This window comes from Nomascus leucogenys, chromosome 14, assembly GCF_006542625.1.
Source record: "Nomascus leucogenys isolate Asia chromosome 14, Asia_NLE_v1, whole genome shotgun sequence".
NCBI lineage: Eukaryota > Metazoa > Chordata > Mammalia > Primates > Hylobatidae > Nomascus > Nomascus leucogenys.
This window is the reverse complement of record NC_044394.1, coordinates 68,790,080-68,812,870: the sequence shown is the minus strand read 5'-3', so window position 1 is coordinate 68,812,870 and position 22,791 is coordinate 68,790,080. Positions and strand designations below refer to the sequence as shown.

At 39.2% G+C, this 22,791-nt stretch overlaps 1 protein-coding gene across 1 annotated transcript in view; it reads right to left on the bottom strand.

Annotated features, from left to right (window-relative positions):
• Nucleotides 1-22,791, bottom strand: part of DNAH6 (dynein axonemal heavy chain 6) — a 354,720-nt gene that overhangs the window by 7,933 nt on the left and 323,996 nt on the right. Inside the window, exons 69-73 of the mRNA XM_030828117.1 lie at nucleotides 17,596-17,715; nucleotides 16,395-16,516; nucleotides 8,013-8,142; nucleotides 4,090-4,217; nucleotides 86-271 (exon numbers count right to left, since the gene is read on the bottom strand). Coding sequence (XP_030683977.1) covers nucleotides 86-271; nucleotides 4,090-4,217; nucleotides 8,013-8,142; nucleotides 16,395-16,516; nucleotides 17,596-17,715 — 686 coding nt within the window. The remainder of the gene's footprint in view (nucleotides 1-85; nucleotides 272-4,089; nucleotides 4,218-8,012; nucleotides 8,143-16,394; nucleotides 16,517-17,595; nucleotides 17,716-22,791) is intronic.

Genomic DNA, 22,791 nt, shown 5'->3' with positions numbered 1-22,791 from the left:
GATATCTTTAGCCAGTGCTTCCTAGGGACCTTAGGCCAACTATGCCATCAGATTCATCAAAACCCAGTGGAAGGAATTTTCTTACATCCACAAATGAGGTCCTCAGGATAAGGTCTTTGACCCACGATCCTAGTGGCTTCAGGGATGGGTAGGCTGTGTTGGACCACAGAGCGGGAACCTGGTTGTTGAGGAAACTGTTATACACTTTTTCCATTTCTTCAGACATCACCACGAATCCAGCGATGGCTTTGTTGAGTGTTTCCAGGGAAGTCTGAAAGAACAAAAAAGGGGTTGGTGGCTTTTGCAGATGTCATTATCCAGTGTCAGTGACACACGTTAATGACAGCAGGGGCTGCTTTGCCTGGAGGCGCCACTTGCTGGGTTCTATCCTCTTTGCACACTGTCTGCTGGGCCAGACCCTCCAATATTTCATGCATTATTACAATATGTGACTGTTGCGGTGTAACACTTGAGGGTGGCAGTTGATAGCAGAGTCCAATGCAGTGGAAAGCAGGAAGCAGAAATGTCTCCTGAAGCCTGGAGAAGTGGCTGGGAGAAATGCCACTGTCCAGCACTCCTCCAGGCCAAAAGAAAAATAGGCTTGACTGTGATTTGGGAAGCACAGAGTGTGAGGAGGAGGGGGAGATGGGGAGTGAGAACCACCTCATGCTACTGGTCATCTCTGCTCAGGGGGTTCCCCCAAACCCCAGAGTTAGTGCAGAAAGAGGAGATTCTTTTTTTTTTTTTTTTTGAGACAGAATCTTGCTCTGTCGCCAGGCTGGAGTGCAGTGGCATGATCTCTGCTCACTGCAACCTCCTCCTCCTGGGTTCAAGTGATTCTCCTGCCTCAGTCTGCCAAGTAGTTGGGATTACAGGCATGTGCCACGATGCCCAGATAATTTTTGTATTTTTAGTAGAGATGTGGTTTTGCCATGTTGGCCAGGGTGGTCTCGAACTCCTGACCTTAGGAGATCCGCCCACCTCGGCCTCCCAACATGCTGGGATTACAGGTGTGAGCCACCGTGCCCGGCTGGAAAGGGGAGAGTCTTAGATGAGACTAATCTTCCAGCTGGCATCAGAGGGTCTCCTTGAATTGGAAACGCCTCCTTAAAACATGTCTCAAAGCCTCTCCTTCTCTCACCAGAAGATGGAGGCAGGCCACAGTCCTGGGAGACACTGGGCTGGAGTGGAGTACAGGGCGATGTTTGCCACCTGGCTAAAGACAAGGGAGAGCATATAGGTGGGTTATGGCCCCCATGGGTTGCAGTGTTGTGAAAACTGCCATATATTGGGAAAATATAATAGGAAGATGTTAGAGGCAAAATTTATGTTGACTAAGCAACCAAATAAGGCCTGGGACCACATGCACAGCATCTTAGCGACAGGCACTGTGTGGATGAAACAAGGCTACACGTCCTTCCATTCTTTCACAGATTCATTTGCTGGTTCCCTTCTCTCTGTACCTCTTTTCAAAAGAGCCAGTGGTAGAAAAAAGAAGTGTTTTACTTAGATTTGTCCTTAGGATCTGAGGAACCATCTGCAGCAGAGTGCAGGAAAGAGGCCCTTAGCCAGAGCCAAGACTATCCTCCGTGGTAGACCTGGAAATAGGAAGAAGTAGCAGAAGATTCATCTAAAATGCAGAGAGAACACAAAAAATGATAGAGGTGGAGGGAGCAGACTGCTGAGATCTTCAAGGTCTGCTTAAAATAGAAAGAGGTCATGTTGCAGTCGATTCTCTCAAAGGAGGCAGCCAACACACAGATGTATTAAATGGGAGAAAGAGTACTTCAAAGGCTTTCCTTTCCCTATGGCTCAAAACCTACACAGGGTGGCCTTGTCACTCCTAGGACCTGTCCTATCCCACGGTTCTGTCTGGTGGAGAGTGGGTTCACCAGGATGGCATTCCCCAAGACTCCTGGGTGCTGCTCCCCTCCCCTGGCTTTCTTATTGCCACCATAGTACTGCCTGGCTGTTCCCAAGGGGAAGGGAAGGTGAGGCTGGGAACAAAGCCAAAGCAATGCAGGACCAGGACTTGAGGTCTAGGACTAGAGGTCAGGTGAGGAAGTTCCTCTGGCACAGGCACAGCATGCCATGGTGGGCACCTCCCTTCTGATGGGAATACTTGGCTGTGATTCCTGATGACCCTGCAGGCCACCTGCCCCTGGGCTCCTCCCCTTAAGCTTCCATTAGGTGAATTCCTCTGTTAGTGGTGGACTGGGGTTTGTTTGACCAGAAAAAGTGACCAAAAGAGACCTGAGAGTCACATTTGTTCACTCGTACATTCAAATATTCATGGAAGATTTAGTATGTCAGTTACTAAGGAAACAAAGATGATGAATGTAACAGCTCCCTTGTTTTTAAGAAATTCTTTGTTAGAGTAGCCATACTCTTAGGGGGGAAATCACAAAAAATGTAATGAATACAGTGGTGGACACAGAGACCTGAGATGACGGAGCCTTGAGGATGGGACCCTAATTCATCTGGCAGTAGAGGGAAGGGCTGGTTTCTAGGAAGACATTATGGAGAAGTGACATCTGGACTTAAATTCAAGTGGGTGAAAGTTCATGATGTGGAAAGGGCAAGACATGAGTAGCATCCGTCTCCTGGTGTTCCTCAGAACAACAGCACCTCCTTAATGTTAGCTGAGCACATAGCACCCCATCGAGAGACTCCTTTCCCAGCCACCCTTGTGGCTGGGCTGTGGCCATGTGACCAAGTTTTGGCTAATGGGATACAAGAAGAAAGGATGTATACTACCACTGGATCACATTTTTATAAGGAAGCTGCTTTTCCTTGCCTCTCTCTTTCCTGCTTCCCACTGGCTGGCAAAAGGGGACAATTGGGGCAGCCACCTTGGACCCAGACATGGAAGTTGTCGAGACTGGAAAAGCTAACCTGTTTATCCCTGGATGAGCTCACAAAGCAGAATTAACTACTTGCCCTAGACAGGGCTCCCTCAGGGCTGTTAGGGGAGAGTAAAGTGAGTTTTTATCTTGTTTTGGACTATGTTATGGGGGTCTTTATCATAGCAGCTTAGTTGGTACCCCAATTCATTCAATATAGAAGGAAATAAGCCCTGACCTGGAGACCTGACCAGGAGACTGAGAGAGGAGAGAGACTTAGCCTGCTGACTTTGGTGCACACCTGACTAGATGCCATAGTCCCAAGGTGAAGACCACATACTCAGGTGACCCAGGGTCCACCTAACCAACAAGCCTAGGTATTGCCAGCCAAGCAGCAACATCCGGTGACTTTGCCTTTCTGATAGGGAACAGAAATGGTCTTTAGCTGTAAAAGGTCTATCCCAGTTCTCCCCCAATCTTATCCCCAAGTCTTGACCTTGAAGTAGGTGTTTGGTTCCCTGCTTAGCAGTAACACTTTTCCTGTTAATGCTCAATATTTGCTAATAGTTATTCTTTTTCTCTTATCAAAGTTATGCAGAGAGAGACTAGGAAGGCCTTTGACCATCATTATAAATGCAAGGCAATGCAGAAAGGAAGTATCTATGAACATAAAGCAGAAGATCAAACAGGTCTTTGCAAATTTTAGTGGCATTAAAATAATCTGGGGAGTTTATTTAAAATTCATATTCCCAGGCCCTGCTTCAAGAAATTCTAACTCAGTAGGTCTTGAGTGGGATCCAGAAATCCACATGTTGAACACACCACAGGGGACTCTAACGCAGGCATTCTGTGGCCCACACTTTGACAGATTCTGGTTTTCACAGTCTCGCTTAAAGACTATGTTATTAAATGCAAACTAGACATTAGGAACAAGCACTGAATTATTCTTATTTGAGTGCTTAGGTCTCTGATCAATTTCTAGTGAGTCAATAGAATCTAAGGGTGTAAGGATAAGGAGGAGACTGAGAATTTGTAATGTTACATATTCACTCCATCATTATTAGAAAATGGGAATACAGATTCATTAGAGAAGGATAAATTCATTTTTAGACTCATTGGGCTTGAAGAGTTGTTAGTGTATCCAAAATGGAAATGCTGAAGTGATGGGAATGGAAGAATTTCATATTATACAATTCTCTACAAAGCTTTGATGCTCAATAGCAATGATGAAACTAAGCTCTCATACATGAATTAACTTCAGCAGGTTGTTAAACCGGTCCACTTCCTGTCCAAGAACAGTGGTCAAGGAGTTCAGGCGTCCTTGAGGATCCTTGACGAAAAGGCTCTCAGAAGCACCCTCCATTTCCAGTTTTTCTGAAACATACACAGTGATTCCTCAGGCCAATCATCATTGATTTGTTCTCACAATATTGCTAAGGCAACGTGCTTATCTTCACATTTTAAAAAAGCCAGCTTCTCTCATTGTTTAAGCCAGATACTTGGGATTTAAATGTGATGTTTCTATAATTTGGAATGCTTTTGTGATTCACCTGTGTTTATATAGAAGCAATCACAGAAAATTATGCTTAAATTCATGTGTATCAGTGTATCAGGGCATATATATACATTATATATATTATATATGTACATTATATATAATATATACGTTATATTATATATATTATATATACATTATATATACATTATATATTATATATACATTATATATTATATATACATTATATATAATATATAATATATACATTATATATAATATATACATTATATATAATATATAATATATACATTATATATAATATATACATTATATAATATATACGTTATATATAACATATACATTATATAATATATACGTTATATATAACATATACATTATATAATATATACGTTATATACATTATATAATATATATATTATATACATTATATAATATATACACATTATATATTATATATACATTATATAATATATATACATTATATAATATATATACATTATATAATATATATACATTATATAATATATGTACATTATATAATATATATTATATGTACATTATATAATATATAATATATACATTATATAATATATTATATATACATTATATAATATATAATATATACATTATATATGATATATACATTATATAATATATAATATATACATTATATATTATATACATTATATAATATATAATATATACATTATATATAATATATACATTATATAATATATACATTATATATACATTATATATAATATATACATTATATAATATATACATTATATATACATTATATATTATATATACATTATATAATATATACATTATATATACATTATATATATACATTATATAATATATATACATTATATATATACATTATATAATATATATACATTATATATATACATTATATAATATATATACATTATATTATATATACATTATATAATATATATACATTATATTATATATACATTATATAATATATATACATTATATTATATATACATTATATAATATATATACATTATATATATTGTATACATTATATATATAATGTATACATTATATATATTGTATACATTATATATATAATGTATACATTATATATATTGTATACATTATATATAATATATACATTATATATTATGTATACATTATATATAATATATACATTATATATTATGTATACATTATATATAATATATACATTATATATATTATATATACATTATATATAATATGTATACATTATATATAATATGTATACATTATATATAATATATACATTATATATTATATATACATTATGTATATTATATATATACACACACACTTTTTTTTCTCAAACATTAAACCATTGCATTGTGTTTCTTCCCTTAAAGCGTGTTCCCCATGGGTATTGTCACCTTCCCAGCCAGTGTGAGCTATGTGATCTATGGCCCTGGGACAGGAGAGGTAGGTCCTTGTTGCTTAAGTGAGATCATAGAAAGACTGGCTGTGCTAATGTAGAAGGAGGACTGGAAAAAGGAAGGAGAAGCCTGCTCATTTTCATTCTGGTTGACTGTGGGGAGAAGGTGAGGGGTTGAGAGGGAAGCGGATGAAATGGAAGGTCAGCATGGCTCAGTGGTATCTGCAAGTTTGATGAGGGGTTTGAAAGGTATCCAATGTGGAATGAGAGGGGTTGGCAGGAGGGCATAGGAAGGTGTGTTTGGCTTTGGCTGATTGGGAGGCAGAGCCCTGAAGGCTTCAGTGGTAAATGCTAGCAGGATGAAGTGGTTGCCTGGCAGACAAGGAACATTCCAGAGACTAGACAGTCCAGGGACCCTGAGTCTCCCCCTCTACCATACAAGTGTTTAAATCTCCCACTTCCCTGCTCACCTGCACTGCATAGGAAAGGTTGGGGGCAGGAGACTGAGAGAGGAGAGAGACAGTGTTTATCGCATGTTACTGGGCATTATTTAAAGGGACTGACTGCATTATTAAACAGGCCCATGGTTCAAACTGGATGGAATATGTAGCTCTTCTTTCTCCCTACAATCCACCAAGTGCAGGCTCAGATGAAGAATGATATGAGCTACGAAAGAGGAAGGAACAGCCTTTTCCTTGCGTATTTGAGAAAAGTATGTGTAAACAAGTGGCTATGACATACATGTATCAAATTCCTTCTTGACCACACACATCTGGCTGCTGGACAAAAATCCCACAGCAGTGCCAATGAGTCTAATCTCTTGGGTCCGCTGTGCTGTGGTTACATGTCCCTGGTCTTCTCTTTCCACCATTCCTCTCAGGGCTATTTCAAACCCTCAGTTCTTTTGCTGAGCCAATTGCTTTCCTGCCCCCTCAGTCTCAGCAGATGATCTGCTTAGCATTTCATAGTAAAAGTACAAGCTTTACGAAGCCTGGAAAGAAAAACCTCCTAGGTGTCAGTGGGATTCTACCAAACAAGTGCACGGTCTCTGCAGCTATCCATTCATCTCTCCATCCTTTTCCCAACCAGCACTCCATCTTATATTTATTGATCTTATATTTATTGACTCTGTTTGCTTCAACAACAGAATTCTCTACCCAAGTAGACATTCTCTTGAGGGCCTGCTTCGAGGAGGCAGATAACTGACTTCTGAAACCACAAGTCTCCTTTTCTTCCAGGGGCTTTAAGGGCATTAGCAGGACTTAGTTGCTGTTTTTTCTGCCTCAATTTTCTTTTTCCTATAATGACATCTTTTCCAACCATGAATAACTAAGACATCTAAATCTCCTATCAATCTAAGAAAAGTGTTAAAATAGATCTCCTGTGATTATTCAGGAAGACTCTTTTTTTTTGAGATGGACTCTCACTCTGTCACCCAGGCCGGGGTGCAGTGGCGCGATCTCGGCTCACTGCAAGCTCCACCTCCTGGGTTCACGCCATTCTGCCTCAGCCTCCTGAGTAGTTGAGACTACAGGCACCTGCCACCACGCCCAGCTAATTTTTTGTATTTTTAGTAGAGATGGGGTTTCACCGTGTTAGCCAGGATGGTCTCGATCTCCTGACCTCGTGATCCGCCTGCCTTGGCCTGCCAAAGTGCTGGGATTACAGGCGTGAGCCATCATGCTCGTCCTGGAAAGACTCTTTCACTTATCAGAAAACAAGGTGAAAGTAATTTAGCCATGTCTTCTAAATGGAGAAAAAATTGAAATGGATTCCACAGCAGGACTATCCAGTAGAGCTTTTAATGGAAGTGTTCTCTATCTGTACTGTCCAATACGATAGCACTTGAAATGTGACTGGTACAAATGAGGAAATGAATTTTAAATTACATTAAGTTTAAATTTAGGTAGCCATATGTGGCTAGTGGCTATTTTCTTGCACAGCACAGGTCTAGAGACAGTAGAACAATGAAACCAAGGGAAGCTCAGGAAAAAGTCTGGTTAAAGTTACATTGAGCTGGAAACCAATTTCCTCCTAATGCTTCTGGCAGTTGAGATGTTGAGATGCTGTAAGCTTCTAGTCTATAAATGAAGAGCTCCATGTCAAAAGAGCTCTTTAGGTTAAAAAATGTCTACATAATAAGCAGGTTTTGACACCTGTTTATCACTCAATTCTCTGAGTTTATTCCTAAAATTCCCATTACACACAGATTCCTAGAATTATTTATTACCTGGAACTCTGGTCTGGACAGAAGCAACAAGTTCTTGAACAATTTCGTCATTGCTTTTTCCCTCTCCACCAGTAGATGACCTTGGCTGAACCTCAAGTATGGTGTTGATTAAAGTGCTGGTCTCTTTGTACTATAATGGCAATAAGAGACAGAACAGTGAAGACTCAAATTCTCAAAAAATAAATTTGCAGCACACATAATTATTTACAAAAGTAAAGGCAGTTCTCTAAAACCATATTATTTATTTTCTCTTTATTTTATTGTGGTAAGAACAATTAACATGAGATCTACCCTCTTAACAAATTCAGACAGTAATTATTGCTGAGTATAGGTACAATGTTGCACAAAAGATCTCTAGCGCTGATTCATCTTGCTTGACTGCAACTTTATTCCTGTTGATTAGTAACTCCCCATTTCCCCCTCTCCCCAGCCCCTGGCAACTACCATTCTACTCTTTAATTCTATGAATTTGACTATTTTAGATAACTCCCTAAAAGTTAAATCATGCAGTATTTGTCTTTTTGTGACTGGCTTAAGGAAATTTTATTTTCTATCTTGAAGGTGGAGTTGGTAAAATGTGGTCATTGGAAATGCCTAGTACATAGTTGTTACTGTTACACTAAAAATTTTTTTGTTAAGCAACAATGTAAATGTACTTAATGGGCCAGGCCCAGTGGCTCATGCCTGTAATCCCAACACTTTGGGTGGTCAAGGCAGGAAGACTGCTTTAGCCCAAAAGGGATTACTTTAGCCCAATAGTTTGAGACCAGCAACACGGTAAGACTCTGTCCCTATATAAAAAAAAAATTAGCTGGGTGTGGTGGTGTGCACCTGTGGTCCTAGTTACTTGGGAGGCTGAATGGGGAATAGCTTGAGCCCAGGAATTAGAAGTTTTGGTGAACTATGATCTCACCACTGCACTCTAGCCAGGGCAACAGAGGGAGGCCCTATTTCAGAAGGAAATAAAAGAAAAATAAATAAATAAATGTACTTAATGCCACTGAACCGTATGCTTAAAAATGATTAAAACGTACATTTTCTGTTATATATATTTTACTACAATAAAGAATGGTTAAACATTTTTAAGCTGATCAGTTAAAAGAAATTATAAAAATGAGGGAAAAATCATGAGAACACAGTTTCAGGTCATTCTTTATTCAATTAACTTTTTTTTTAAAATTAGAAAAATATGGCTTATTACAGAAAAATCTGAAGATAGAAAAATATAAAGAAAAAATATTCATGATACTTACTTTCCAGATATATTTACTTATAATGAAGTAATATTTAATTAAATAAACTATAGTTTACTTCAACTTGGACACTTTCTGTATATATGTGCATAAGGTTTACAAAATTGAGCTAATAAATTAATGTAATATTAATTCATTTTCAATATTATGAGTCTTCTAATATCACTGAAAAATCCTCATGAACCATGCTTTAAGTGACTATGTGATAATTTAAGTGACAATGTGATACTAATTATGGTATTAATGCACCATAATTAATATGAGTTACTTATCTATTTTTTGGAAATTTTTAGTTTTTTGATTTTATTAGACTTTTTTTTTTTTTTTTTTTGAGATGGAGTCTCACTCTGTTGCCCGGGCTAGAGTGCAGTGGCGTGATCTTGGCTTACTGCAACCTCTGCCTCCCAGGCTCAAGCGATTCTTCTGCCTCAGCCTCCAAGTAGCTGGGATTACAGGCCCCCGTCACCACGCCTGGCTAATTTTTATAGTTTTAGTAGAGACAGGGTTTCACCATGTTGGCCAGGCTGGTTCCGAACTCCTGGCCTCCAGTGACTCACCTGGCTTGGCCTCCCAAAGTGCTGGGATTACAAGCGTGAACCACTGTGCCCAGCTGATCTTATTACGCTTCGGGAATAGAATATGTTTGTATGAATTTCATCCACCATTTTTGAAATTCTTTAAATGATAGATTAAGTAGAGGCAATATTTTAAAACTGGGTATTACCATATTAATTTCTAAAAACATTGTATCAATTTATATTTCCAACAATAGTGTATCATAAAGCCTGTCTTTCTATGTCTTTGCAAGAATTAATATTACTACTTAAACAAATGTTTCTAATTTAATAGATAAAATAGTTTCTCATTTTTTGCACTTCCTTAAGAATTTAAATCTTGAAAAATATGTTCATTGACCATCTATATTACTCCTTTATGAATTATTCCTAATGTTTTTTGCACATTTTTGATTTTTAGCATTTTATTATTTATTATTAATTTAAAAGATAATTCTATAATATAGAAAGCTAAATTTTCTGTTTTTTTGTTTCAAAAATGTTTTGATTTGCCACTTGTCTTAATTTTTTAAAAAACATTTTAGATTCAGAGGGTACATGTGCACATTTGTTGCACGGATATATTGCATGGTGCTGAGGTTTGGGCTTCTATTGAACTTCATCACCCAAATAGTGAACATAGTATCTAACAGGTTGTTTTTCAACTCTTTTCTTCCTTCCTTTTCCCCCCTTTTGGAGTCCCCAGCGTCTATTGTTCCCATCTTTATGTCCATGTGTACCCAGTGTTTAGCTTCCACTTGTAATTCTTTTTTCTCATGTAAGTGAGAACATGCAGTATTTGGTTTTCTGTTTCTGCATTAATTCACTTTGGATAATGGCCTCCGCCTGCATCAATTTGCTGCAAAGAACATGATTTCATTCTTTTTTGTGGCTGTGTAGTATTCCTTGGTGTATATGTACCAGTTTTTCTTTGTCCAGCCCACTGTTGATAGGCACCTATGTTGATCCTATGTCTTTGCTATTGTGAATAGAACTGCAAGCATATGAGTGCATGTGTTTTTTTGGTAGAATGGTTTATTTTCCTTTGAGTTGATACCCAGTATGGGATTGCTGGGTTGAACATTACTTCTATTTTCAGTTTTTTGAGAAATCTCCAAACTGCTTTTCACAGGGGCTGAACTAATTTACAATCCCACCAACAGTGTATAAGCATTCTGTTTTCTCTATAACCTCACCAACATGTTATTTTTTGACTTTTTAATAATTGCCATTCTGGCTGGTGTGAGATGGTATCTCACTGTGGTTTTGATTTGCATTTCTCTGATGATTAGTGGTGCTGAGCATTATTTTCATGTTTGTTGGCTGCTTGTATTTTTTTTTTGAGACAAAGTTTCACTCTTGTTGCCCGGGCTGGAGTGCAATGGCATGATCTTGGCTCACTTCAACCTCTGCCTCCCAGGTTCAAGCGATTCTCCTGCCTCAACCTTCCAAGTAGCTGGGATTACAGGCATGAGCCACCATGCCCAGCTAATTTTGTATTTTTAGTAGAGACAGGATTTCTCCATGTTGTTTAGGCTGGTCTCGAACTCCCGACCTCATGTGATCCACCTGCCTCAGCCTCCCAAAGTGCAGGGATTACAGGCGTGAGCCATCGCGCCTGGCCGTCTTTTTTTTTTTTTTTGAGAAATGTCTGTTCATGTCCTTTGCCCTCTTTTAATGGGGCTGTTTGTTTTTTGCTTGTTGGTTTCTTAAGTTCCTTATAGATTTTGGATATTAGTCCTTTTGTCAGATGCATAGTTTGCACATAAACTTTCCCACTCTGTAGGTTGTCTGTTTACTCTATTGATAGTTTCTTTTGCTGGGCAGAAGCTCTTTAGTTTAATTAGGTCACAATTGTCAATTTTTGTTTTTGCTGCATATGCTTTTGAGGCCTTAGCCATAAATTATTTGCACAGGCTAATATCCTGGTATTTCCTAGGTTTTCTTTGGTTATTGGTGGAATATTCTGTAGATGTCTATTAGGTCCAATTAGTTAAGTACTGAATTTAGGTCTAGAATTTCTTTGTTAGTTTTCTTCCTTGATGATCTGTCTAATGTTGTCAGGGGAGTGTTGAAGTCCCCCCACCCCCTGCTCCTCTGATTATTTTGTGGCTGTAACAGTCTTTTCTTAGGTAGAAGTAATTATTTTATAAATCTGAGTGCTCCAATGTTGGGAGCATATATATTTAGGATCATTAAATCTTCTTGAATTGAATTCTTTATCATTATATCATGCCCTCTTTGTCCTTTTTTACTGTTGTTTGTTTAGGGTCTGATTTCTCTGATACAAGAATAGCATCCTCTGCTCTTTTTTATTTTGTTTGCATGATAGATCTTTTCCCATCCCTTTACTTTGAGCCTATAGTTGTCATTACATGTGAGATGGGTCTCTTGAAGACAGCAGAAGGATGGGTCTTGTTTTTTAATTCAATTTGCCACTCTATGTCTTTTAAGTGGAATGTTTAGGTCATTTATGTTCAAGGTTAATGTTGATATGTGAGGTGTTGTTTTTGTTGTGGTGTTGTTGGCTAGTTGCTTTGTAGTCTCAATTGTGTAGTTGCTTTATGCAGTCTGTAGGCTATGTACTTACATGTGATTTTGTGGTATTGTTCTTTCATTTCTATGTTTAGGATTCCCTTAAGCATTTCTAGTAGAGCTGGTCTGCTGGTGCCAAATTCCCTCAGTGATTACTTGCTTGGGAAAGATTTTATTTGTGTTTTGTTTATAAGGCTTAGTTTGGCAGGATATGAAAGTCTCTGCTGGAATCCCTTCCCTTCCCTTTCTTTCTTTTTTTCTTTTCTTTTCTTTTTTTTTTTCCAGAGCCTCACTCTGTCACCCAGGCTGGAGTGCAATGGCATGATCTCAGCTCACTGCAACCTCTGCCTCCTGGGTTCAAGCAATTCTCCTGTCTCAGCCTCCTGAGTAGCTGGGATTACAGGTGCACACCACCACGCCCAGCTAATTTTTTGTATTTTAGTAGAGACAGGGTTTCACCGTGTTGCCCAGGGTGGTCTGGAACTCCTGAGCTGAGGCGATCCACTTGCCTCAGCCTCTCAAAGTGTTAGGATTACAGGCATGAGCCACTGTGCCTGGCCCAGGAATTTCTTTTCTTTAAGAATGCTAAAAATGGGCCCCCAATCTCTTCTGGCTTCTAAGTTTTCTGCTGAGAGTCTGCTGTTATTCTGATAGGATTCCCCTTATAGGTAATATGGCCCTTTTCTCTAATGCCTTAAGATTTTTTCTTTGGTTTGACCTTGGAAAGTCTGATGACTATGTCTTAGGGATGGTCAGCCTATACAGTATCTTGCAGGAGTTCTCTGGATTTCTTGGATCTGCATGCCAACTTCTTTAGTGAGATTGGGGAAATCTTCCTGGATTATATACTCAAATATGCTTTCCAGTTGCTTACTTTCTTTTCTTTCCAAGGAATGATAATAAATCGTAGATTTAGTCACTTTACATAATCCCATATTTCTCAGAGCCTTTGCTTGTTTAATAAAAAATTCTCTTTTCTTTAGTTTTTTCTGACTGGGTTGATTCAAAGGACCAATCTTTGAGCTCTGAAATTCATTCTTCTGCTTGGTGTAATCTGTTGTTAAGGCTTCCAGTTTCACTTTGATACTCCTGTAGTGAGATTTTCAATTTCAGAAGCTCTGTTTGGTTCTTTCTTAATATAGCTGTATCATCTTTCAAACCTTGGATTATTTCTCTGGCTTCTTTGCATTGGATTTCAACTTTCTCTTGGAGCTCATTGAGTTTCCTTGTCATACATATTCTGAATTCTGTATCTATTATTTCAGACATTTCAATCTGACTAGGATCCATTGCTAGGGAACTAGTGTGATTCTCTGGAGGTAACAAAGCACTCTGGCTTTTTGTATTACTGAAGTTCTTGTGTGGATTTCTTCTTATCTATCTGAAGGAATTGATGCCTCTTTATCTTTCTGAATTTGCTTGTTTGGATGGAGTTTTTTGACTTTTTATTCTTTTTTTTCCTGGAGGATATGACGGTGATGTATGTTGTGTACAATCAATTGGCTTTGTTTCTGGGTGCTTTCAGAGGGGCAATGCTCTATATGGGCTCCTTGGTTACATATAGGTTTATGCAGTGTGTTTGACAGGCATTGCTTGTAGCAATGTTATTTTTGTTTGGTATTGTAATTCAGGCTGTAGCCTGGCTTAAAAGAGCCAGCACATAGGCTCTTAGTTGCAATAGCCCTCAGTGGGGGTGGAGGCACCAGAGAAGCATGCTCCTCCAACTCACAGTTACTTTCAGCAGGGGTGGGTCCAATGAAGAATCACAGAAAAGCAGCTTACTGAAGTACACACACTTACCAGGCCCCAACAGGAAGGGCTCCATGAGAATGTGGGTGAGGGTGCAAAATGAGAGATGCTCCCTCTTTAAGTCCATTCCTAGGCCTTGGTGGTGACTCTTTTAGTGGCTGGCATCACACCCCCATTTCCTTTGTCCCAAGTGGGGCTCTGGTGGAGTGCGCTCCCTCCTTTCTTAGGGGTGGTTTGCACCAAGGACTGTCTCTAGAAGACCCCTTACTCCTTAGGTAACTGCCCATCCCCTGTGCTTGCCAAAGTTAGAGTGAGTTGTGGAGTATGTCTGCAGGTGGTTTGGTGATGCAGTTGTTCAAAGGTGGAGGCTCCCTGGACAGGGTAGTGGCACTGCCAGTGTACAACCAATATGGCACTTGCTGCCTAGGCTTCTCAGCCCAGCGGATGGTTGTGGGGCCTGCCCAGCTCATGCTCCCTGACCCGGTGGGTCTCCCTCCAGTCTCTGCCCAAGTAGCAGGCCCAACCAGCTAGGCTTGTCCCAAGCCATTTTTGTCCAGATCACTGAGCCAGCCCAGGCATTCTGGGCTATGGAACTCCATAAGGGAAAAGTGGTGGCTGTTAGGCCATGCTCATCCTGGAAAAAGAGGGGTGGGCTGGGCGCAGTAGCTCAGGCCTGTAATCCCAGCACTTTGGGAGGCCGAGGCAGGTGGATCGCCTGATGTCAGGAGTTCGAGACCAGCCTGGTCAACATGGTGAAACCCTGTCTCTACTAAAAATACAAAAATTAGCTGGGCATGGTGACAGGCACCTGTAATCCCAGCTACTTGGGAGGCTGAGGCAGGAGAACTGCTCAAACCCGGGAGATGGAGGTTGCAGTGAGCTGAGATCGCGCCACTGCACTCTAGCTTGAATGACAGAGCGAGACCCCATCTCAAAAAAAAAAAAAAAGAAAAAGAAAAAAAGAAAAAAAGAGGAGTGACCAGCTCCCTTGCTGGCATACAAACCTATGCCATACTATTCTTTGTGTTCCCCTAGTCGAGCTCAGGCCACAGATATCAACTTGATATCCCTGGGTGGTGTGCTTGAGTCCTGGGGAGTTGGGACCAGAACTGTGGATTTTTCCCCTGGCCCCTAGGGGTCAAGCACTGGCTGTGATGGGGGTGGTGAACTACTCCTGGGCTGCCAATAAAACACTCAGGCAGGGCCGTGCAGGCTGTGCTGTGGGCACTCTCCCACAGGAGACGCCTCAGAGGTGGTCTTGGGAGGGGCCAGCAGGCAAAGGGGTGCATGGAATAGATGCACTTTGGGCCTGTAGCAATGGCGGTGGGGCCTGTCTTGAGGCATGAGCACGCCCAGGCCCTGCTCTTTCCTGGCCTGGCAGATAGCAGGAGCTGCAGCCACTCAGTGTAACATGGATAGCTTTGGGGGATGAGTGTCTGTGGTAGTGTTATCCTGCAGCTGTACAGCACAGCAAAGCCTTCTGGGCTGTGTGTGGGTTCAAATTGTGCCTCTGCTTATTCTTTGGGCTGCTCTGCCTGCCAGTCCAAAGGTCTGTGGGGGGTCACAAGAACTCCTGTGTCTAGGATCTCAGAGGTCCATGGCAGGAATGTGGTGCCCTGGGGTTCCTTCACTGACTCCTTCTTTAGGTCCAGTCCAAGTACAGGGGTTGGTTCTGGTGCCTGGTGACTCTGAGTAGGCCTAGGTCATGGGAGAGCTTCGAGTACATGCTGAAGAGCTTGGACTACCCTTAGGTAATGGTGCAGCATCACAAGGTCTTACACAGAGGAGTAAAACAACCCAGTTTGCTCTGGGTTATGATCTGGCACTGTGACCATGCTTTTAATAAACAGTGTTTTAATTTATCTGCTTTGGACATTTGTCACTGTATTTTTATAATTGAATCATGTATGGATCCACCGACCTTTGTGTATATGACACAAATGTGCCCAGCCTGGTAGAAGAAGGGCGAAGGGAGAGGGCTATATTATTACTGAAATCCTCATGTAATTGTTGGACTGTGATCAGGTAGATTATGGACAGAGTAGGCAGAAGGCCTGGAGATGGAGGGGCTTGGCCAGTGACAGGGAAAATGCATGATGGTCTTAGGATTCTGCAAAGGACCCAGAGGTAACAGGCTAAATTGGAACCAAATGTTGAAGTCAAGGTGAAACAATTATTTTATTTGTTTATTTAGGAAGGTTATAATTTCCAGAGTGAGTGAGGGTGATTATTGATGTTTTGAGTTTACATACACAACATTAATATGTATTTTAAGATGAAAGGCCACATACCTGGAAGACTAGATCGGCATTTTCATGCATTCCAAAAATTTCTGGGTCATCGATCAAAGGCAGATTTTCAATGTAGTCCTTAAACTCTTGTAGGCTGTCAGCCATGGGTGCAAAATAGATGCCTGTTATTAAAAACACAGAAGACAAATTTGTCTCAAATAGACTGGCTTTGTACTGCCAAGTTTGATTTTTCTTTGCGTGGTGCAGATGGTGGCTGCAATCAGCTGGCTCATGTAGAAAGGGGGACTGTTTTTCCTAAGCTTTCATGCTTTCATTGCTGTGTCTAGTTTTGTTACCTTTTCTTCAGGCCTTGAGAATCTCATTACTGTCCTAATTTTTCAGATGCCTTCTCCAGAGCATTTAAAGATGCAGAGAATCCAGGGATATGCTGCTGAAAGGTGTAACTCATTAAGGGCTTAAATTTATGCTTGTGTTAGAGATTGCTTTCATATTTGTTTGATAAACAACAACAGCCCTCTCTAATTCCCCAAACTAAAAGCTACCTTGAAATCTAAGGGTTATTCAACTATCTATAGTGATTGCAGGATATACAGTTGAATCTTATCAGCTCTGACTGATGCTCAATGGTAGGAGCTTTTATGAGCTTGTACTAATCAAGTTGCTCCTTCCAAGGGGATCAACACTCAGGACAATTAATCTGTTTGCTGTCTGACTCATAATGAGCTATCTCCAACTCACAGATCTGGTTTTTACTCAACTTGCTGTAATAGACATTTTCTTTTCTTTTTTTTTTAAACTTTTATATAGTAGTAATAATAATATTTACTATGATTTAGAGACTGGGTCTTGTTATGTTGCCCAGGCTGGATTTGGACTCCTGAGCTCAAATGATTCTCCTACCTCAACCTCCTGAGTATCTGGGACCACAGACATGTGCCACTATGTCTGGATGTTTCATTTGATTACATTCAAAATATACTAGAACATAACATTGAAAACAAATTTAGACACAGTGCAATAAACTTTAAAATTGAAGTAATTCAAAGTAGTTACCATGCACTATGTATCTCTGTGATCGTACTATCAAACCAGCCCTGAAGGTGGCCAAGCATGGGGATAGGGTGTGGCTATAACAGGGTTGTGGAGACCCGACACAGACAGCCCCTGGATGGGAAACTAAGAGATGCTGTCAACATCTTCTTGGGAAAGGCCTTTTCTGTAATATTGAAAAGTCATTCACCTGACTCAGAGTATTTATAATCTTCTTCTAATGTTTCAGGAGAAAAAAATCTTTTCAAGATAGTACGAAGGCATCTTTGATCCCAGCTGTCTGTGACTCTACCACCGTAAGTAATTTCACCTGAAAAGAAATTTGTATTTTGAAATTATTGCTGTTTTTAAAAAATTGATAGGCATATCTAATTTTAAAATTTTAATGTTTATTTATATACACATTTATTTGGTACTGAAAATGGAAAGCACACAACAGAATTTCCTTCCACCACCCCCCTCAAAGATAATAGAAGTCAATTTTTGAAAAGTAAAAAAAATCTACTATATGTACTCTACTCTCATTATTTTGCTGTTTTAGTTTTCAGAGACTAAAGCCATTGAGCTCTATTTACATATATCTTTTTTGTTTTTGTTCTTTTGCTTTGAAATACTGATTTTGAGTCTTATCATTGATTGCAGTATTCTAAAACATACACACTTTCCATCAAACAGTGCTTCTTTCGGAGCCAATGAGTAAAATAGAATCAAGTATTTGTAGCAAGGCATTCAACTTCTATACATTCCTTATTAATTATTGCTATCAGGGTAAGGAGGAAAGATAGATTCAAAGCAAAAGGGACAACTCACTTCACAGTATTTATAAGGAATTATAACTGATTGGTATCCCATCTCTCTTTCCACAGAGAAGCTACTTTCCATGTGCCCCACTCTCATCCCAAAATTATGTGTAGCAAGGAAGCAGACTGGAATCTATTGCTGATATAATTTCTTTAAAATTCCAAATCCATTGCTACAATCCACCATTCACCACTGTAGTGTTCCTGGAAGGATTTCACCTGTGATACCAACATTGTCAACTTCTGAATCCTCCAACTGTTGATCCACTCTCATCTCTATTTCTTCCATCATGTCAGGAAGAAAAAATTGTTTTTTCTTTCTCTTTCAAGCTGAGATGGTTGGTTGGTTGAGAGAAAGTATTTCAGTCTTTGGAATCTCAATAATTTATTTCTTCCAAGACAGCAATGTCTTTATCTGCATATCCTGTAGAGATGCCTGTCTTCCCTCTCCTGTTGGAGTAACTCTTGTCAGTCTTGTTGGATAAGCCACTCAGGGAAAGGGGAAGGGAAGTAGGTAGCAGGGCTAATGGTTAAGTTGCTGAATCCCTGTATTGGCAATTCTAAGAGGTAAAAAGGAGATGTTCTGTAGCTTCCTAGGAGTATTCTTTAGCGACCCTCTGGGAAATCTTGGAACATAAAGTTGGGTTAAATCTCTGTCGTGGGTCCATCTAATATGGTCTGACTCGAAGCTCCTCTTGGGTCCTTGGCGCTGGAAAATAAAGCTCTGGTTTCTCCAATTGCATGATGATGTCAGGGGAAGAAGGGTGTCCTAACACATATTATTCTAAAATAAGTTTCTAACTAAAATATCTGCATTTTGACAAGCAGCACAGAAGTGTTTTCCTTACAAATCAACAGATTTTGTGATTCTCCATCCAGATTTGACTCTATCCTTTTTCTCGGGTCAAACTGAGTAAACAAGGAACTCTGTCATTTTGACTCAGGGTAGATGACTCATAGCTCACTTTCAAGAAAGAGTCTTCTGGCTTTGGTCTTCTTAGAAGAGGCACCGTGTGTGTGTGCACGCCCATGTGTGTGTGTACGTGTGTGCGTGCTTGTGTGTGTGTGTGGTAGTGTCCACCATCCATGCCACCGCCTGGTCTGGCCCCAGCATCATGGTTCCTGTGGGTACCATTGCAGAACCCAACATAGTGGCTTCCCCTTTCCCTTCCTTTCCCATCTCTGTGGGCTGGCTTGGGGATGGTCCAATAAAAACTGGAGAGGCCTGAGGTCTGACTTTGTCTTTGCCAACTTTGAGCTCAGACCTACCCCCAATACCACTTCTCGATGTATGTATTGCTGTAACATACACTATAAAATCTGAAGGTCCTTCTCCAATCCCAAACACCTTCCAGTATTTAAAGCCTCCTAAATATTTCTCTGTTTATTCTCTCCTGTCTAGTTTTCCCATGGGTATTGCTATATCTCCATGTTCAATCCCTCATTTTGCTTTTATTATAGCTTTGTGAATTGTTGCACCTCTTCCTAACCTAAAAGACCATAATTGCTAACCCATACTTGTAAGTTAGAGCAAAATTTATTAGCAAGACACATAGGCCTTTCAGGATATGCCCCCGGCTTACCTTTTTTAGTGTTGTTGAAGACACAACTGCCCTCCACATGCACTTCCTCTTTTGGAGCTCCTAACTGTTTCTCTACTAGTGCCATGTCCCACACACTGTTGGCCTCCCCTCACCCCCGCACCTTTATTGAGGTATAACTGGTATCCAAAAAACTGCACATAATTAATGTATACAACCTGGAAAATTTTGACATATGTATAAACTTATGTTGCTATCTCCACAATCCATATGTTAAACATATCCATGACCTCCGACAATTTCTTCGTGCCACCCACTTTTTTATTGTGGTTAGAATACTTAACATGAAATCTACTCTCTTGATAAATTAATTTAAATTACAAAACATCTTATGATTAACTGTAAGTGCTATATTGTACAACAGATCTCTGTAACTTACTCATCTTGTATAACTATAATTTTATACTTACTGAACAACAACTCCCCATTTTCCTCCTCCCTCTATCCTGTGATACCCACCATTCTCTTGTCTACTTCTAGACTTCTGACTATTATAGAGGCCTCACATAAGAGGAATCATGTAGTATTTGTCCTTCTGTGACTAACTTATTTCACTTAACATAATGTCAGTCAGGTCCATCCATGTTGTCACAAATGGTAGGATTTCTTTCTCTTTTAAGGATAAATATTATTCCATTGTATATATATACTATACTCCCTGTATCCATTTATATGTTGATGGACATTTGGGTTGTTTCCATATTTTGGCTACTACGAATGATTCATTCTCTCCATCAGCTTTTGGTAGGCAGAGACTATGTCATCTTTGATATCCAGCATCTATCATAATAGTACTAATGAATATTTTCTGAATTAATCCATAAACGAATGCCTAAAAAAACTCACCATTAGCAAGTATCGTCACCTGGATAAAGCATTGTCTTTTTACTCCTATCTTTTTTAAAAAACCAGTTTCAATGAGATATAATTTAAAAAACCATAAAGTTCACATAAAACATATATAAAAGAATATATATTGAAAATATATCTATTCTTATATATATAATTATATATATATATATATATATATATATATATATATAAATTCATTAACTTTCGGTAAATTTACAGAGTTGTCCAACCATCATTGCAATCTAATTTTAGAACATTTTCATTTCCCCCCAAAAGAAATCTTGTGTCCATTTGCAGTCAGTCCTCATGTCTACTCCCTCTCCTATGAAACCACTGAACTACTTTCCATCTCTATAGACTTGACTCATCTGGAAATTTCATATACATAGAATTGTACTTGTGGGCTTTTGTGTCTGGCTTCTTTTACTTAGCATAATGTTTTTGGGATTTATTTATGTTGTTGCATGTATAAGTACTTTATTCCTTTTTATGGTGGACTAATATTCTATTTATGGATATGCCATATTTTACTTAGCCATTCACCAGTTAATGGACATTTTTGGCCATTATGAACAATACTGTTATGAACATTTGTGTACAAGTTTTGTTTCTGTGTGTTTTTTTTTTTTTTTTTTTTTTTTTTTGAGACGGAGTTTCACTTTCTCGCCCAGGCTGGAGTGCAGTGGTGTGATCTTGGCTCACTGCAACATCCGCTTTCTGGTTTCAAGTGATTCTCCTGCCCCAGCCTCCTAAGTAGCTGGGATTACAGGTGTGCACTACCACACCCAGCTAATTTTTGTATTTTTAGTAGAGATAGGGTTTCACCATGTTGGCCAGGCTGGTCTCGAACTCCTGACCTCATGATTCACCCACCTGGGCCTCCCAAAGTGCTGGGATTACAGGCGTGAGCCACTGTGCCTGGCCTTGTGTACAAGTTTTTGTGAGGACATATGTTTTAATTTTTTCTAAGTACATATCTAGGAGTAGAATTGCTAAGTCATATGGCAACTTTATTTAAAATTTTTTTCAAAGCAGCAGGACAATTTTACATTGCCACCAGCAGGTATGAGGGTTCCAATTTTCTCATATGTTCACCTGCATTAGTTATTGTCTTTTAAAATTATAGTAATCCTAGTAGGTGTGAAGGGGCATTTCATTAGAGATTTAACTTTCATTTCCCTCATGACAAATTGAGCATCTTCTCATGTGCTTACTGGGCATTTGTATGTCCTTTTTGGTGAAATGTCTATTCAAATAAAATCTTCAACTATTTTAATATTGAGTTATTTTTCTTATTGTTGAGTTGTAAGAGGTCTTTATATACTTTGGATACAAGCCCTTACCAGATATACGATTTGCAAATATTTTCTCTCAGTCTGTGTCTGCCTTTTCACTTTCTTGATGGTGTGTGTTGAAGTGTAAAAGTTTTAGATGTTGATGAAGTCCAATTTATTTTTTCTTTTTTGTGTCATATCTCAGAAGTCAGTGACTAACCCCAAATCACAATTTACTCCAAAGCTTTCTTCTAAGAGATTTACCTTTATCTGTTAATTGTAGGTCTGTCACCCATTTTGAATTAATTTTTGTGTATGGTATAAGGGTCCAAATTTATCCTTTTGTAGCTGGACACCCAATTGCCCCAGCATCATGTTGAAAAGACTATCCTTCCCCCATTGAATTGCCTTGGCACCTTTGTTGAAAATCAGTGGTCATAAATATAAAGGTCATTTCTGGATTCTCAATTCTGTTCCATTGATTTGTAAGCCTATTCTTTTTTAAAAAATATATGTTATTTCTCAACACAAGGTCCATCAATTCAAGACATTTTTGTAAGCAATGATACCAGCCATTCAGTCCATCCCCAAAGAACTGATGGTCCTGGGAGTTTAACTATGTCAATGCAGTCTTTTTTTGTATTAACCAAAGAAAATGGGTGCCCTTTAACAAAGTTTTAATATTAGGAAGCACAGAAGTCAGAGGGAGCCAAATTAGGTCTGTAAAGTGAATACCTAATGATTTCCCATAAAAACTCTTGCAAAAGTTCTCTAGTTTGATAAGAGGCCTGAATAGCATTGTTGGAGTGGAGAAGGACTCTCTGGTGAAGCGTTCTTAGGCATTTTCCTGCTAAAGCTT